The sequence below is a fragment of the Eucalyptus grandis genome, chromosome 11 (genome assembly GCF_016545825.1).
Source record: "Eucalyptus grandis isolate ANBG69807.140 chromosome 11, ASM1654582v1, whole genome shotgun sequence".
In the NCBI taxonomy this organism is placed as follows: Eukaryota; Viridiplantae; Streptophyta; class Magnoliopsida; order Myrtales; family Myrtaceae; genus Eucalyptus; species Eucalyptus grandis.
Window position 1 is genome coordinate 49,904,260 of NC_052622.1, and position 17,414 is coordinate 49,921,673.

Below are 17,414 nucleotides of genomic sequence, written 5' to 3' on the forward strand. Positions count from 1 at the left end.
CACGGGCGAAAAAGTTTCATGGTAGTCAAAACCTTTTCGCTATATAAAGCCTTTTGCCACCAATCGGGCCTTGTACATTTCTATAGAACCATATGCTCTATATTTAATTTTATATATCCACTTACATCCAATTGGTTTGCGATGAGTAGGTAATGGTGCGACATCCCAAGTGTGATTTTCTCTCAAAGCATGTAATTTAGCCTCCATAGCCCTTTGCCAACGAGGATCATCTCTCGCCTCATTATAACTAGAGGGCTCTCATTTTTCAGAATTACGGCTTATGCAACATAGATGTTCTGATGATAACCTATCAAATGAAAGATAAGACGAGATAGGGTAACAAGTACCTGATGATCTTGAAGAACCACATATATAATCCTTGGTCTAGGTCGGTGGACGAGTAACTTGACTAGAACGCGGTGGCGGTTCATGTTGCATCAAGGATGATTCTTCACTAAGGCTTGCTTCTGAGGGAGCTGTCATCTACGCTAGCTCTTCTACAAGAGGGTCTTCAATGGAATGATTGGTAGAAGTCTCGGTTGGCATTTGAGGCAATACGCCTGTTGGTCTTGGAAGAGTAGTAGCAATAAATGTTCCTCTCGAAGATAAATCCTCTTCCAATAAGAAGTGTTAATTAGTTGTCTTCTCATCTTCAGATAAGGAGGTAAGAGTTTTGAAGGGAAAAATATCTTCATGAAAGACAACATCCCTGCTCACAAAAAATTCTCCTGTGGATGGTGCGTAAATTCAATATTCTTTTTTTAGGGTTAGATATTCCATGAATATGCATTGATGGGCACGAGGTGTCATTTTATCCCTGTGCCCTACTGTAGTTACATAACAGAGACACCAAAAAACTCTGAGATGTTCAGATCCGGTTTCCTTCCATACAATATTAAAAATTTATCTTCCCTTTCAGAATACGTGATGTCATGCGATTAATCAGATATGCTACTGTGACCATACAATCTCTTCAAAAATTCTCAGGAATAGATGCTTGAAACTTAAGGGCACGTGCTACTTCTAAGAGGTGACGATGTTTTCTCTCAACAGCTCCATTTTGATGTGGTGTATAAGTGTAAGAACTCTTATGCAAGATTCCATTCAAGGAAAATAAAGAAGCACATTCACCATTGAAGAACTCTCTTCCATTACCAGTTCTAATTCGATGGATTGTTTTTTCAAATTGAGTTTTGGATAGGGAAAGAAAAGTCCTTAGATGAGAAAAGACTTGATTTTTGGATTGCATGAGAAATATCCATGCCGCACGAGAAAAATCATCAACGATTGTGAGGAAAAATCGTGACCCATCGTGGTGCAAAGTATGACAGGGTCCCCAAACATCAGCATGCATTAATGAAAATATACCATCTACTCGGGAATTACTATTTTGGAAGGGAGCATGTGTTTGATTTGACAAAGGGCAGATAGGACCCTGAGGACAAAGGAATGAAGAAAATTCTTGTCATCGATAACATTGTTACAAAATGATTTATTGAATTCAATAGAAGACAATTTAAAATTGCTCGAGAAATCCATCCAAAAATATAGCCCCTGATAAACTCTACCCAAGCCCATTAGTTTGCCAGTCGAAATAGCCTGAAAGAAATAATTATTGAGAGTGAACAAGACATGACAGAAATTTTCTTCAGAAACTTGATTAACTAACATGAGATTGAATTGGAAATCAAGCACATAAAGTACATTTCGAAGTGTAATGAGAGAACTGAGATTCACAGTACCAGTTATTGCAACTCGTGTAGTGTTTCCATTTGGAAGTTGTACTAATATAGGGAAAGGTAATTTCTTGATATTGGAAAAGAAACCCTTATCATAGACTATGTGGCCACTAGCACCTGAATTAATAATCCATGCATCCTTCAAAATTGAGTTCATCAAACAGTAAGATGTACTTGTGAAGCTCCCAGCCTTATCGAAAGCATCCAATTTCCTCAAAGCTTCCATTAATTCTTGATATTGATAATGGGTAATTGATTTGTTTGTTGGCTGACTCGATACCTAAAAAACTTGTGAAAATCTCCCATTTTCTTTTTCTCCAGGTTTGCGATGTAGTTTCTAGCAATTTTCAATCATATGATGCAGACGCTTACAATAGTCATAATATAATTTACCTTTTCCTTTTTTACTATTGTTTTTCGTGGTTGAGAAGGGCCTATTTGTGAGCTAGAAAACATGGGCCAAAGTTGGCCCATATGAGCCGTTTGATCCAGCGAGTTGAAGCCTGCGTGCGCCATCTGGTCCATAAAGATTACTTTCTCGTGGGCCATCCGGTCCAATGATGTTGTTGCATCATGGGCCGTCGGATCTAGTCGTTGCCAGTAACGATTTTTGACCATCCGATCGCTTGGCAAAATCAAAACCGTCTCCATCCTTCTTGAACCTTCTAGGGTCTTCTTCAAGAAACCCTAGAGTCGATCCTTTCCATCCTCCTCCTCTTGAGCTTCTCTGTGGAGGATGAAAATGGCTTCTCGTTGCCAGAACCATCCCTTCACCTCCTTTCCCATAATCCGCCGTCCTCAGTTGACTCTTGTCCTGGACGGCGAGTTGATAGATCCGACCAAGGTTCGGCATGGGATCCATAGTCACGATCTGGGAGTGGAACGAAAAGTATGTTTTGTTTAGTATTAGGAGAAACCTAATCGCCTTCTCTCTCTCGCACATGTTCTTGTATTGCTGTAAGATAGGTTCGGGCCAGTCGAATTTTTCTTTAGCTACTTCCATCTCGTTCCACAGAGCTGAAAGTTTGTTGTAAATTGTTGCAACGATCATATTGTCCTGCTTTAGATCCGAATTTGCTGTGTTAAGGAAAAAATCTTGCCTTGATCCAATTTTCCATACATCTCCTTAATGTTTTCCCACATTTTATTTTAATCCTTCGTCGGGGGAAGTCCGGCCGCGACTTTGGGTGCAATGCAATTCCCAATCCAAGTTCTGACGAGCTGGTTGCATTTCTTCCAAAGTTGTGCCATTCGCTCGTTGGACAGAACTAGAATCGTTCCATTGAGAAAACCCTCCTTGTCCTTTGTTACCAGGGCACGCCAGAGCTCTCGCGACCAAGTGTATAGTTGTTTGGACTAGTTAATTGTTGATTGATGAGCTTTAGTTCCGGTCTATTGGCATCCGTCGTGTAAAGGGGGTTGCCGGGCTCCTGCTGGTCGCTGGTAGCAAGGATCTGGTATGGAAAAAAAAATCGGATGAAAGATTTGGGTAGGGATTCGCCCCTACGCCCGAACTGTTTGACCCGTTTCCATGACTTGCATTGAAGAAATCTGGGTAGGGATTTGTTCCCATACCCGATTCGCTTGACCTGCCCGTCTGCTTCGGGTCGATGGTTGAGCCTACCCCATTGTTGGTTGGTGGGCCTCAATCAGTCTGCACACTGCTCTCGTAGCCCGGTTGTGATGTAATTGGGCTTGGCCAATGGAACCATGGATATGGCATCCACTGGTAAGGATGGCCCGAGAAAGGCTGCCCCAGATTAAATTGAGTCGGAAAAGTTTGTCATTGCGCGTGTTGGGCTTGGGTTTGGCCTTGACTAAGCTGCTGGTCAGCCATGGTAGTTGCGACAGATGAATCTGGGTTGTGCGAAGTTTGTGGCGTCGCATCTCTTGCTGCCTGGTCATCTGGGTTTGAGGTGAGAACTTCTGGTTTGTTCATCATGAAAAAAATTCCTTCCCTTTTAAAAAAAAGAATTGATTCCTTCGGTAACTCTCTTTGCAGGTTGGAGTTCCTTTAGGCAATCGAAACAGGAGCGGAAGCTATGTTAGAATCTCAGCAGGCTCTAATACCATGTCAGAAGACTAGAAGAAAAACGAAGAAAAGCGAGGGAAGAAGGATTTGGAGAAGAAAATGTATTCTCACTATTTTGTAATCTGTGTACATGTGTGCATATAATACAAGACAGGAATCAATAAAAGGAAAAACAATATTTTCCATTCTTTCTACTCCTAAAATAAACACAACCTCTATCAATTTACAATCAACATAAATCCTCTAAATCATATCTTCCAACATAAGCTTTTGGACATAATTTCCTTTCATGTTTTTTTGGATAGGTTCGATACTTAAACAAGAACATGTATGATATATTTTCAAATTAAAAATGGTTAATATTATGAAAAATTCTAAATTAATATATGTGTGATAAATTTATTCAATTTTTTTTTATGACAAAAGATCTCAAAATTCATACATTTTCGTTAAATTAAATTTATACCATGAAAAATCATGATCCGTTATATATGTGACAAATTAAGGATAAAACTTTAAATTAATACACGTGTCAATTGTCATGAAGACTAACGGAGAGTAGATTTGTCACATATATACCGGTTTTGAATTTTTTTAGTTAAAAAATTAGTTTTGAGAAATTTATTATAGGTATATCAATTCGGAGTTTTTTGTGATATTAACCCAAATAAAAATTGATTGAAACTTATTAATACTACAACATTGAAAAAGAAAATTCAAACTGCAACAAATATGTTGATATGAATGTAATTTTTGGGGTTGTCACTTGAAAATCAAAATGCTCATCAAAAGGGAAAAAGTTTTCAATCGAAATCAAGCAATTTCAGTGATATGGTCGAATTTAATGAAATATTTCGATCAATTTGACTTTATATCAACGGCACTAATACAAAGGTCCAAATTATGAGAAAATGCATATAATGTTCATGTAGTGTTTTGTATGCCTCTTCTTTCTTTTTCAGTAAAGAAAATGCGTCGATGATACCTGATGCTAAACTTCTCCAAACCTCCAAAACCTCTTCTGCTTGTCCTCCATGTTTTCAGGAGGCACTGGAGGACGCAGGGAGTCGCTTCTGTTTTCTTGTTTTTGACCTCATTTTCCTGGTCAGACACCGTTCCTATTTTGGGATCTCCTCCTTTTTTAATTGGAACGATGATGTCTGGACGCCTAACTTATCAGGCTCTAGGCATTCTCTTCTTATCTCTTCATTGCTCTCTCTCACCTTCAATGAGGATAACGACCACCAGGGTCCAGAATCACCTTCGCTCCCCCACCTTCATCACGGGTTTTTTCCATGTTTATCTGGCGAAATTTCTATCGATAATTCACGCATACCCATGTCTCCTAGCCCCAGGACTGCGGATTCCCGTAGAAAAAGTGTGCATTGGCTACATTTTAGCCTGATTCTTTCGTGAGAATTTTCTTGTCGTTTGGGATGTGAAGCTTCTTCGTTCCAGAGCTTTGCTGGGATCAAAATTTTCCAGGACAATTTTTTCTGGTTCGGACGACCGCTGCATCCATTGGAAATCGGTATTGGTAATAAAATTGTTCCGACCTCGATAGACAAAGCCTCTGTACTTGGGAGATAAAAAGGTGGAGAATTTATCATTGCACCAGCAGACTCAGAGATGAGTTGCTTTTCATGCTTTTCATCCCATGAGAAGAAGGCAGCTTCCAAGAGGTCGGATGGAGGGAGAAGACAACAGAGCCAACTGCCCGCTTCTCCTCCTCCTCGGAAACAATCTAGTGCTCCGACACGGACGGGTAAGTGCATATGATCATGTCACAATCTTTTCGGAGAATCAGCACTCATGCCATGAAGCTTGCGTACTAACTGTTCTTCCTTATCCTGCGGCATACTAGCAAATAATGTGTGAAATCCTCCTAAAAAGTTAACCGCATAACTGTTTTCTTCAGGAATATGTATAACCTTATATGACTGGGATAAATGCCGAGGCACCCAGAAGGCGAACTCACTAGGCCGAGTTTCTTTTGGGTTTTTGCCGTTAGAAATTGATGTTTCTATCGTTGTTTGTGCAGAGACTAGTAAGCAGAGAGCACCGGTCGGGGCCGCACCAAAAAAGGATGCCCTTCCTAAAGAAGCAGACAGCAATAACAATGTTGCCGCACAAACATTCACCTTCCGAGAACTGGCCACGGCCACAAAGAACTTTAGGCAAGAATGCCTGATCGGGGAAGGCGGGTTCGGGAGAGTTTACAAGGGAATGCTCGATAAAACGGGGCAGGTGAATGAAAATCCCAAAAAATCAAAAGGGAAAAAGTGACATTTTACGGCTACCATAATCAACTGACATATAAACAGAGACTAACCTAGGGGTTGATGCCGAATATTCAGGTCGTGGCGGTGAAGCAACTCGACAGGAACGGCTTGCAAGGGAACAGAGAGTTCCTTGTGGAGGTGTTGATGCTGAGCCTTTTGCACCATGAGAACTTAGTGAATCTCATAGGCTATTGTGCCGACGGCGATCAGAGGCTTTTGGTGTACGAGTACATGCCGCGTGGTTCCCTGGAAGACCATCTGCTCGGTACTATCTATGTTCTTTCATCGCATTCACGAAGTATTATTGGACTGTCTGAACTTCCAAAACTTCAAAAGACTTTGTGTTCTTCGCAAAGTTTTCAAACATATTCCTTCTGTCCAACCGTCAAATGTTTTCTGCATTGTCCTTAAGCTTTTGCGGTCTCTGATGCATCTAACTGATTCTGCTTGCGTACTATGCTGAAACAAGTTTTGAGAGATTTGGTTCCAAACCAGCAACTTATGTTCCTCTGCTCCAATTCAGATCTTCGACCAAACTACGAGCCATTAGACTGGTTCACAAGAATGAAGATAGCCCTAGGAGCAGCCAAGGGCCTGGAGTATCTGCATGAAAAGGCAAACCCTCCAGTCATCTACCGCGACTTGAAGTCCTCCAACATTCTTTTGGACAACTGGTTCAATGCGAAGCTCTCCGATTTCGGGTTGGCCAAGCTGGGCCCGATGGGGGACAGACAGCACGTATCGTCAAGAGTGATGGGTACTTATGGCTACTGTGCACCGGAGTATCAGAGGACGGGCCAGCTTACTGTGAAGTCTGACGTGTACAGCTTCGGTGTTGTCCTGTTGGAGTTGATCACCGGAAGGAGAGCCATCGACACCACCCGGTCAACAGAAGAGCAGAATCTAGTCACTTGGGTAAGAAACTTTTTCTGGGTCGAAATCCGGCGTACAAATTTTGCAGCAGTGAATCTGTTTTCATTAGCATTACCATCTCGTGAAATTATTCTTCATCCGCATATACTCTCGTCCAATTTTATTAGCTTGAGAAGCAAATCCGCTCGAAAACAGTTCAGCCCATTGAGCGATCATTGCGTGCAGCTCGTTCTAAACTATTGTCAATCTAAATGAAATGCACACCAGTGTCCATTTCTTCCTGAACGTATTATGAAATCTGTTGAAGCAGAGTTTCTCTACTATTTTGGTTCGAAACAGGCACAACCCATGTTCAAGGACCCACGCCGATACCCGGAATTGGCAGATCCGCTCCTAAACAACGACTTTCCTGTGAGAGGCCTAAACCAGGCCATCGCTGTGGCCGCAATGTGTCTCAACGAAGAAGTGGCAGTCCGGCCCCTAATGACCGATGTCGTGACTGCATTGAGCTATCTCTGGTTAGGCCCTGGGACGGGGACTGTATCGGTCCATGCGCAATCTCCGCTGTCCGATCACAACTTGATGGATGGAGGAAATAGAAACAGCCAGGCGGAGGACAGCGCCGGTACGATGGATCGCAAGCGTGCGGTCGCGGAAGCGATCGAATGGGGCTCCAACTCGCGGAACAACGCAAGGTCGCGCTGTGGGAGCGCTTCTTCATTGTAAGAAATTTTTTGCCCATACAATGGTGTTGATACCGGCATTTTGTCCATCTGGGGGTTCCATTGCGTCTCCGGATCTTGCAATAAGAGAATCTCCAAGAGCATGTTTCTCTTTTTTAATGTTTGAAGATTAAAGAAGGATCGTTGGAATTTCACGTATGCAGAGATACGCTTACAAAATTTCTGCAGATGCATCCAAGAGACACCGAATTACGAGCGTTTAGTCCTTAGAATTTATGGTTTAAGTTATTAACCTCTCCTGTATTTATTATAGTGGATTACTTCTTATAACTAATGAATTAAATCTAGCCTCAGGATCCTTTTTATATATAAAAAATTCCAGACTCCCCATCAAGTTTAACTTAATAAATGATTATTTAGAAAAAAATTCCACGATAAAGGTTGTAATTGCATTAGAACCAAAAAAAGAAAAGAAATATAATTTGCATGTAACCGATGAGATTAAGTTAAACCGGTCTATTGACTTAGCCATCGAATATGTCCGCGGGCAAATCTTAATCCAGTTGGATATGGCTCATTGCAAAATGCAAGATCAAGCTGGATTTTGTTGGATTTTATCATCATTCACATTTGTTATTCTAGAATTGCTATAAAATTCAACCCCTTCTCTATTAGCTCAAGCTTAAAGTCTCCCTCCCTCCGTCCCTCCCCCACTCTCTTGTCTATTAGGGAGTTATTAGTCTCAAACCTAAAGCTTGAAACTTACCCATTCATAATCGATTCTTAGTTCTTGAAATTAGGCACCGATCATGTTGAATCTAGAACTAGTGAGGATCAACTCAAGAAATGGTTGAGGCCATTGGCCCCGGTTGGTTTAGCATTCCCAAGGGATTTTGAGCCCCTAAAGCTCATTGGGAAAAATATTAAGCGTTTGGTTAACATTTTTGAGGCTCCATTTGCCAAATGCGAGCATTTGGAATGCTAGGCTGAGGGTTAATGATTTTTTTTTCTTTCAAATATTACCTTTACTGATAATCATGTTTTCTCCTTTTTCCCTCAAAAAACACTCTTCATCGTCTTCTTCTTTAGATTTGGACTTGTTGCTCCACCGCGAAGCTTAGCTGACGAGTGGCGCTTAGTCGCAAGCGGCTAGATTTGGCCACTGGGAAGCCTTGCTTGAGGTCATGCGACCTCAAGCGAGGTGGCCTTAGGTTGGGTGACCTAGTGACCCAGACGCTACCACTTGAGGTCGCGTGGCCTCAGGTGGCGTCGCCTGGGTCACTTAACCTCAGGGGGCATCACCTGAGGTTGCGCAACCTCAGGCATCACCTGGGTCGTGCGACCCAAGGCGTCACCTGAGGTTGTCGACCTTAGACGAGCCGCCTCCCCACCACCACTAGCACCACTGTCGAGCCACTCCCTCACGATTTCCCCTTTGCACGCAGCTGCATCTCCTCAACAAATCCCATTAAATCATAACCAATGAGTAGCGCTTGGAATTGAGCACGCCAAGAGGGATAATTGGCAGCAGAGAGCTTGAATGGCGATTAGACGGTGGCTGAGATCGAGATCAGACCATTAGGTGCAGCTGTTTTGATGGAAACAGAACTAGAATTTGAGGTGGTGCTAGCTGATTCTGAAGTGACTTCCATGGCTAGAGGGTGCAAAAGGTTGCCGAAAGAAAAAATGTAGAATAGTCAGATCAAAAAGCTCTTAGGAGCAGAATAGCTCTGATATCATGAAGAAGCTTAGAATTTGTGAATGATTTTTCATATCACTTAATTTACAGATTGTACATACTTATAAAGAGAAGGAAAAATATAATCTTTGATAGAGCAAGAATCATGGAATTCCAACTCATCTACAATTGGTATGCTAATATGAAATTCAAAAAGATATAAAAAGGATTTCATATTAAAAAAATAATATTAGAAAAGATTTCATATCTGATCGAAAAAACTATATTGAACAATCATTAAAAGTTTTGGGACTTAATTGGTCAAATTTAAAAACTTAGGACTGGATTGTCATCTATACAATAAATTTATGACTTTTTTGTAATTGAATGCACGCCCTAAGCATCCTCATATCTTGTATCTTTTTTGATAACTACTAATATCCCTATTACTGGGCCAATGTGCATAATTTACATAACACACAACAACGTAGAGTTGACTGATTCCAAGGTAGATTGGTCCTTTGCTTTGAATCAGGAATCAACCTGATGGCTCTTGATTCCAAAATTTTGGAAACGAAAGCCAAATCAATAGGGACTGGTTTCACCCAACGTGGTTCTTGAGAAACGGCACAAAACACAGCCGCCCACCTGTTGTTCTTTGAATGATTTAAAAATAAAAAAAGGCCGCATGTCTTTTCCCTCACAAATTAAATGTGGGACACGTTTTAGGACGACTAAAAGTTAACAAAAAAAAGAAAAGAAAAGAAAAGAAAAAATAAAGCCCAAGTGTGAGATCCTATATCAACTAGTGGGATTATATATAAATATATATACTTTACGGTTTATTATAACATATTCAGGGTTGTTGAATAAAAAAGAAGAAATAAGTTAAGGTATTCAATAGTCTTAGTTTAGTTTGATTCCATTCTGAAATCACATTGGTTCCAATTTTAGGAATTAGGAACCGGATCGATTCATATGGAAATCGCCCAAAACTCACTTGAATGGTGCTCGCCCCTAGAATAGCCACATCATTGCTTCGACATACTAGTAGGTGTTTTCTTCTTTTTATTGGATCTATTCTTAAAACTCCAACTGCTTTATCCAACTTGAGTTGAGGGAATATTAGAGATAACTTGGATATTTCTTTGATGTATATTAAAGATAATTAGGATATTTCCTTTAATTTTCATTATCTCTCAAGATTATCCATATATTATTGTATTTGCTTTAATTCTCCGGTTCATGTATCTTTTCATAAGAACCCATTCAAATATTCAAAAATTTCACATTACTCACGTTATCGCGTGGAATTATCTAGTTTTTCCAACCAAAAAAAAAAAAAAAAAGCAAGACCTGAAGAAGAGGAGCTTCACGTTTTCATATCAATCGGTATGAAATCAGTAACCAGCCCTACGCGTCTTCATCAATTGACGAGAGAGAGAGAGAGAGAGAGAGAGAGAGAGAGAGAGAGAGTCTTTTAAGGATTCTCTAGACCAGATTGAGTCAAGGGATTGATGAAGAATTATACCTGGAATAGTTCCCTTAAACCCCCAATCAGATTCACGATAAACATGCCAAATAAGGCATCATGTGCGACGCACGAAATGAGATCTGAATGATTTTGAAAGGCCAGCCCTACGTGTCATGGGAGGTAACCATTACACGATTTTGTTGTTTTTAAACCTGTAAAGCTTTCGACCAAAAGAAAAATAAAAGCCTTTAAAAGGGGGGTACATGCAGGGAAATTTAAGGAATCAACATGGCTGGATTCGATTCAAGATGCGATTTAGAGGAAGACATACGATAAGTTCCGACTTTCAAAAGTTCAGAATCAGTGAGCACATGCTCGACTTTAGGATGTACCTTGCATCCTCTACCCTGAAAAGTGCTGTACCTTCTACAAGGACACCTGGTAGATTGCAAAATATTTTTAAAAAGGACATTATTTGTAAAATAAACTGTATCTAAGTTTTGTGATTTTATATCTTTTACTAGACTCGCGGAGTTATATTATTATACTAAAAATATCAATTTTTCTACGTAACTAACACACATCGTTGTTATATTTTATGATATCAACCTATTCTATTAGTATTGATAGGACATACGTTCTTCATTAGGCAACGTAAAGAAATATATCACCTTTAAATAGCTAAATGGGGTCTCCCTCTCTCATTGCCAATTAGGTTTTCCTATGATTGAAAGCCTTCGAGGGATTAGCTTACATTTACACATTTGTGTGCTACAACTCACTCGATATCAATTATGATTTTGGGGCGAACTACATCAAATCACAAAATGATTGCCAGGTGTTCCATCTTCTACCCGTTCCGGATCCACCCCAACATTGTACCATGTTCTCATTGAATGTTAATCATTGGAATTTAATAGTTTTCGTTAGTAAAACGTCATGGGGCCTCCAAAATTTGGCACGTAACCTAAGTTCCCGAGAGTCCATTTCACACATTATTTGCAAACAATAATGGAAGTTCGCATCCATCAGAAGTCATGCTATAGTCTTGCCATTTACACCGCAAAAGCCACCGTAATTAGGGAAGCTAGAACTTGAAAACTTCAGTCCATAGTCACTAGTCGAATAAGCAATAATGGTATTGTACCATATGATCAATCACTTCACAGCTGACCAACTTTTCCATCGCCGAAAAACAGCATTGAAATCGGACTACTTTTGGTGTGACACCCCAGATTTTCAATTCTGTTTTCTACTAAATAAATCGGGCATTTCATTAATGTTGACACCTAATTTTTATTTTCCAATACATAAAAAATTAGAGAAAAATAACAAAACAAGAAAAAGAAAAAGAAAAAGAACAAAACAACAAAAAATAGAAAAAAGACATGGAAGGGGCCGGGCCGGATTTCGCCTTGGCCCGGCCCATGCCGCTTTCTCCCTCCTCCATTTTCGATGAAACCCTAGCAATAGAAGAAACGAAGGGGGATCGAGGGCAAGGGGGAGAGCAACACAGAAGAGGAGAATACAGAGGAGAGAGAGAGAGAAGACAGGGCAGAAAGGAGGGAGGGAGTTCTCGGCAGAGAGAGGGAGCTCGAGAAAAGGGAGCTATACCGCCACCACTGTCGTGGACGAGCCGCCCAATTGACGCCGTTCGCCGCTGTCTTCCCTGGAATCCAGATCTAAAGAAACGGAGGGGAGGAGGGCAGCGGCGGCGTTGCCTGACGCTGTCCGAGCCGCTGCCCTCCTCGCCGCCTCAACTCGGCGCCAGCCGAGCCACCCCTCCTTCTGCTACCCGTGCCGTCGCTCGCTCGCCTCCACCTGCAATCCAACGCCGCTGCAGCAACCTGCTGCAATCGGCTCCGTTGCTGACGCCGCAGTGACCACCAGCAGCTCGAAGCCGTGACGCCGCTGCAGCACCCCGCCCGCGATGACCATCGCGCCCGGCAATCGGAGCTCGAGAGAGAGCTCGGCGGAAGAACAACCCGAAACACGAGAGAGAGAGAGAGAGAGAGAGAGAGAGAGAGAGAGAGAGAGAGAGAGAGAGAGAGAGAGAGAGAGAGAGGCGGCTCCGCCTCGCGGCCGCTTGAAGCATTTGCCGTGCCGGCCGCCTCGCGGCGGAGCCGCTCATTCGCAAGCACCGCGCCACCACCGCTGCGCCCCGACTTGCTTGCAGCCCGAGCTTCCACGACCCCCCTGCTGCAACTGCGATGATCAACAGCCCGCCCCTGCCCAGCTGCAACGCCACCACCGTTGTCGTCGTCTCTGCTCGACACTAGCAACCCGTGCCGGCCACCGCTCCTCGGCCGCCTTGCCGCGCCGCCGTGACCAACTTCTGGCACCGCGTCGTCGCTCCTCGCCGCGAAGAAACCCTAGGGTTTCGGCCACAAATCGGGTCGCGCAAGCCGGGCCGGGTCCAGTCAACCGGGTAGGGTTTTTGGCGTATTGGGTTGGGCGTACTTGGGTTGGGCTTGGGTTATTTTTGCATGTGGGCTTATGGGTCTTTAGATTTGTGGGTTTGGGCTAACTTAGGTAGTGGGTTTCTTTTTTTTTAAATAGAAAGTATTATATCAGATTTGGGCCCGCTGGTATGGGTCCAATCCGAGCCAAGGCAAGGCCCTACCAGGTCAGGCCTTGCTTCCAAGCGGGCCAGTTCGGCCGGCCCCCATTTGGACCGAATCCGACCCGGTTCACCTTTTAAAATAAAAAAATTAATTTAAAACTCTAAAAATATGTTCTTTAAACAAATTAAAATTAAAAAATTAAAAAATTAATTAAAAATTAATTAAAAATTAAAAAATTTCAAAAATCCAAAAAATATTTAAAAATTAGAAATTAGTTATTTTTCTTTAAAAAATTTTAAAAAATTAAAAAAATTTAAAAACAATTTCGAAAATCCAAATAAAATTTCAAAAATTAGAAATTAGTTATATTTAAAAAAAAAAATTTAAAAAAATTTAAAAATTCGAAAATCCAAAAACGAAGGGGCTTGATTAGGACTTGCCATGTATTGCCATTTTAGCATAATTAGACCTTTATGTGCTCGTATATTGATTATGTTGCATGTTTAATTTGCAAATCTAGTTATGTTTGATTGCATGTGTTTAATTTTATGGCAATTAGAATCTTGATAATTATGATGATTACTTTAATGATTGCGCACCCGCATGATCACCTCATATGTTAGTGGATAAGTATAAAATCAATTCAAACTGCCTGTGAAAAATCATTTTGTTAAAATGAACAAGATTAGGTACTGAAAAAGCACTAATTGGTTAATTAGTGTAAACAAGTCCCCGAACCTAGATTCTCTGGTTGCGTAGGAAGTGAGGCACGCTCCCATGCCTCACTTGGTTTTTAGCCGACCCCAATAGGCTAGTGGCGACTCCTTTTGTGTAAAATTCATGAAAAATATCCCAACGTCACGTGGGGTATGGGCTTGGGAGAGCCCGCGCCCAATCATGGGCCTTAGGCTCGTCTTTTAGGCAATACCCCTAAACCTGTTCCCTCCCCCCGAGGGTAGGTCGCGACAGCTTGGCGACTCCGCTGGGGACTTGGTTTTGAACTTTAGAGGACTTAGGCCAAAATTAATCTTGTTCAAAAAAATATTTTTGTTTGGCAACGAGGATTCCAGGTACGTCCCTAACATTAAAGGTGTTAAATGTTTTTGCAGAATGGGAGGTATAAGGGGAAGTGTTTGCTCATATTTGTCTTGCATGGAGGTGTTGGAATGTATGGTTTATTTTTTATGTACGGAGTGTTGTTTGCCTATAAATTGTTGTGCATGTATCTTTTGCATTGCACTACACCCTAGCACACACAACTTGCAGCCGGACCGGGGCCGCATAGGATCACTTAGGATGGTGTTGAGGTGGATACCACTCTGACTACAAGCATGTAGTACGAGTCGCCCATCTCAACCCCGAAATTTCTTTCTTGATGTCAGAGGTCCCCACCCTGGTTTGCGAGCATGCGACACGGGTTGGTCCTTTGACGAAGTCGGAGTCATGGGTAACACGACCTAGCCACGAGCTTGTTGGTTCAGTCCTGTGATCCCATGGCTCCATTTTGGGCCGTATAAAGTAGAATTCGAACCACATTCCATGTGCATGTCTATGTGATTGAAAAAAAAAACAGCATGAGACAAATGTCGACACCCATTGTAAGTATCATTTCCCTTTTTATTTGCTCGTTTTGTATTGCATTTTCATCTTGAAATTTGCGGAAATCAATCGAATGCCCTTGGTGATGCAAGCTTATGATTGAAAAATTGACAATCACTTTTGACAAGTGAGTATTTGAATGCAAGTTCTAAACATTTTGATTTGACCCTGTTGAATACATGGGGCACAAAAATTGAAATTGCATTTTTTATCAAATTTTCTCATTCTCATGTTTTGGGACTGTAATGCAAATCATTTTGTGTACAAATTCCTTAAAATAGAAATCACTTCATTTTTCTAGGAGTAAAATCACAAATCAATCTTTCAAAAATCAAAGACACTTTTGCATTACGAAACTTTTGGAATAAAAGTGGACATTCGATTGATGGCCGTGGATTGATAATTTTAATGAAGTCTTCTCTTATGATAAAATCTTGGCGAAATACTAAAGTCCTGTAATAAGGATTATGTAAAAGAGTCTCTTGTATTTTATCAGTCTTTATTCTTGTTAAAAACCATGTTTTTCTTTTTGAGTTTTGATTGCGAATCCAATTGTTGCTTTTGTAAATCGTGCAACTCAAATTTTTAATGATGGAATTCAATTTCATGAGAATCATCATTTAAAAAAGAAGAAGATAAAAACAAAAACAAAAAAAAGAGCAAATTCAAAAGTGTTTTAAGTGAACCTATACGTTTACCTTCCAAAATGAATTTCAAGACAACGTTGCTTAATGCCCTCTCTTCACGTAGTTGTTTTCTTGGGCTCATTGAACTCGAAGAGCAAGCATGCGTTGAGGGTCGGCACCAATTTTTCATAGAGGCGAAACGAAGTTGAATTCCATTCTGAGAAGTTTTGTTATTCGCAAATGCCTTAGATGCCAAAACAACCCATCGATCTCGTTCACTTTACATAATGAGACAAATGAAAGGAGTTGCCAAATATCCAAAAGGGCAAATTCAAAGGAAGAGTAAATTGTATCGATTTCAATTATTCATTTCTGATACCGTTTCTGACTTGATTTTCTTTTCATTGTCAAGGAGACATCAAGAGTACCAAATTTTGTAATGTTTCAACAAATGCGATGGAGCATTATTAAGTCCTGTTCATCTTAAACAAAGAAGGATTCAAATGAAACGGAGGCGCAATATTATTCCTTCCTCCATGAGAGATACATTGGGATGTTGATCACTCGACTTTGTAAAGGATGTAACTTGTTCCTAAACTTGATTTCTCTTCAGTATAGAAAATGACATATCATTTTCTTTGGTACAGGACAGACTCGAACGGAACAAGGTTTGTCATATAAAGAGGGAGAACAACATTTGATTTAGAGAAAAATCTCTCCTTCACCCACCAATGAAGTGTGCTGCAACAACATTGTCAAATTCATCAAGAAGGATGTATCATTCCTTAGTTGAACCTAACTAAGAAATGAGATATAACTCGTTTCATCTTCCCTTTTTACAGGGTGATAAAAGTTGCATCTTGACCGTAGAAGCGGCGTCTTCTACCAAGGAATTAGGAAAACGTCAAACGCTTAAAGAAGAATGCAAATGAAGGGTATTGTCGAGTTACCAAATATCCACGAAGGTGAATCCAAGAGATGTTACCACCCAAAGGATGAAAGCGAATGAAGGGTAATAATGTATCGTTTTCAACACATCAATCCCTAAAGATGTTTGCACTAACATATTATTTTACATTCTTTACAGGTTTACCGGGTCATCACGCCACAGGTAAGTACCATTCTTCTCATTTTTTTTAGTAAAAAAAAAAAGTAAGTAAAGAAAAAAAAGAAAGAGAATTTCCATTACGAAAAGATCCTTGACGCGTTCCTAGAAATAAGCACAAAAATGAAAAATTGAAAACAAAAAATTTATTCAAAATTTTTTTAGCATCATTTTTATCTCAAAATTGTTTTTTGGTTTTGTGGGTATTTCATTTAAAATCAAATTTCCTTATGGAGATTGATCTACTCAGATGATCTCGACATAGTGAGATTGAGACGTTAACCATGCCAAACAAGAAGTGCTTAGGATGAAGAAAGGCAAGCCTATTTCCAAACACGTCCTTCAAACACTTTTGAGAGTTGAGTGTCCTTCAAACACTTTTGAGAGTTGAGTGAAAAGCGACATTCTCTTAGAACGAATGATTCATTCGCATTGAGCGCAAAGATCGAAATGATAAAGGCGTTTCCTTCATCAATCCCAAGCATTGCACTAATCTCTTCCTACCCCTTTGGGCAAAATAAAGACGATCATTCAAAGTACCCCTGTCAAGGACAACCCTACATTGGGGCAACATAGGAGGTTACGGTCGTGTTGTAGAGCGAATGATTGGGAAAGATCCTATTACTTTCACTTGCATCAATCTTCTGGTGATAGCTTCAAAGGAATTCTCATTAGATCTTGACTCATCCCAATGTAAAGAAGAGCATCTCATTCTCTATCCAAACACTGATACCCATTGCTTCAACTAATTTGGGCTTG

At 40.7% G+C, this 17,414-nt stretch overlaps 1 protein-coding gene across 1 annotated transcript; it reads left to right on the forward strand.

Annotated features, from left to right (window-relative positions):
• The first annotated feature begins 3,574 nt into the window (after positions 1–3,574).
• LOC104427995 (probable serine/threonine-protein kinase PBL26) lies at positions 3,575–7,652 on the forward strand. The gene is made up of 5 exons (XM_010040996.1): positions 3,575–3,668; positions 5,813–6,018; positions 6,129–6,318; positions 6,577–6,968; positions 7,266–7,652. Exons 1-5 carry the CDS (start codon positions 3,575–3,577, stop codon positions 7,650–7,652), a joined length of 1,269 nt encoding a protein of 422 aa, XP_010039298.1.
• The last annotated feature ends 9,762 nt before the right edge of the window (positions 7,653–17,414 follow it).

Excerpts from the sequence above, each read along its gene's own strand:
- LOC104427995 (XM_010040996.1), top strand. The coding sequence starts at position 3,575 with ATGGTAGTTGCGACAGATGAATCTGGGTTGTGCGAAGTTTGTGGCGTC. Across the intron at positions 3,669-5,812 it reads GTTTGAGGTGAGAACTTCTG|AGACTAGTAAGCAGAGAGCA; the intron begins GTTTGTTCATCA and ends TTGTTTGTGCAG. Across the intron at positions 6,019-6,128 it reads TGCTCGATAAAACGGGGCAG|GTCGTGGCGGTGAAGCAACT; the intron begins GTGAATGAAAAT and ends CCGAATATTCAG.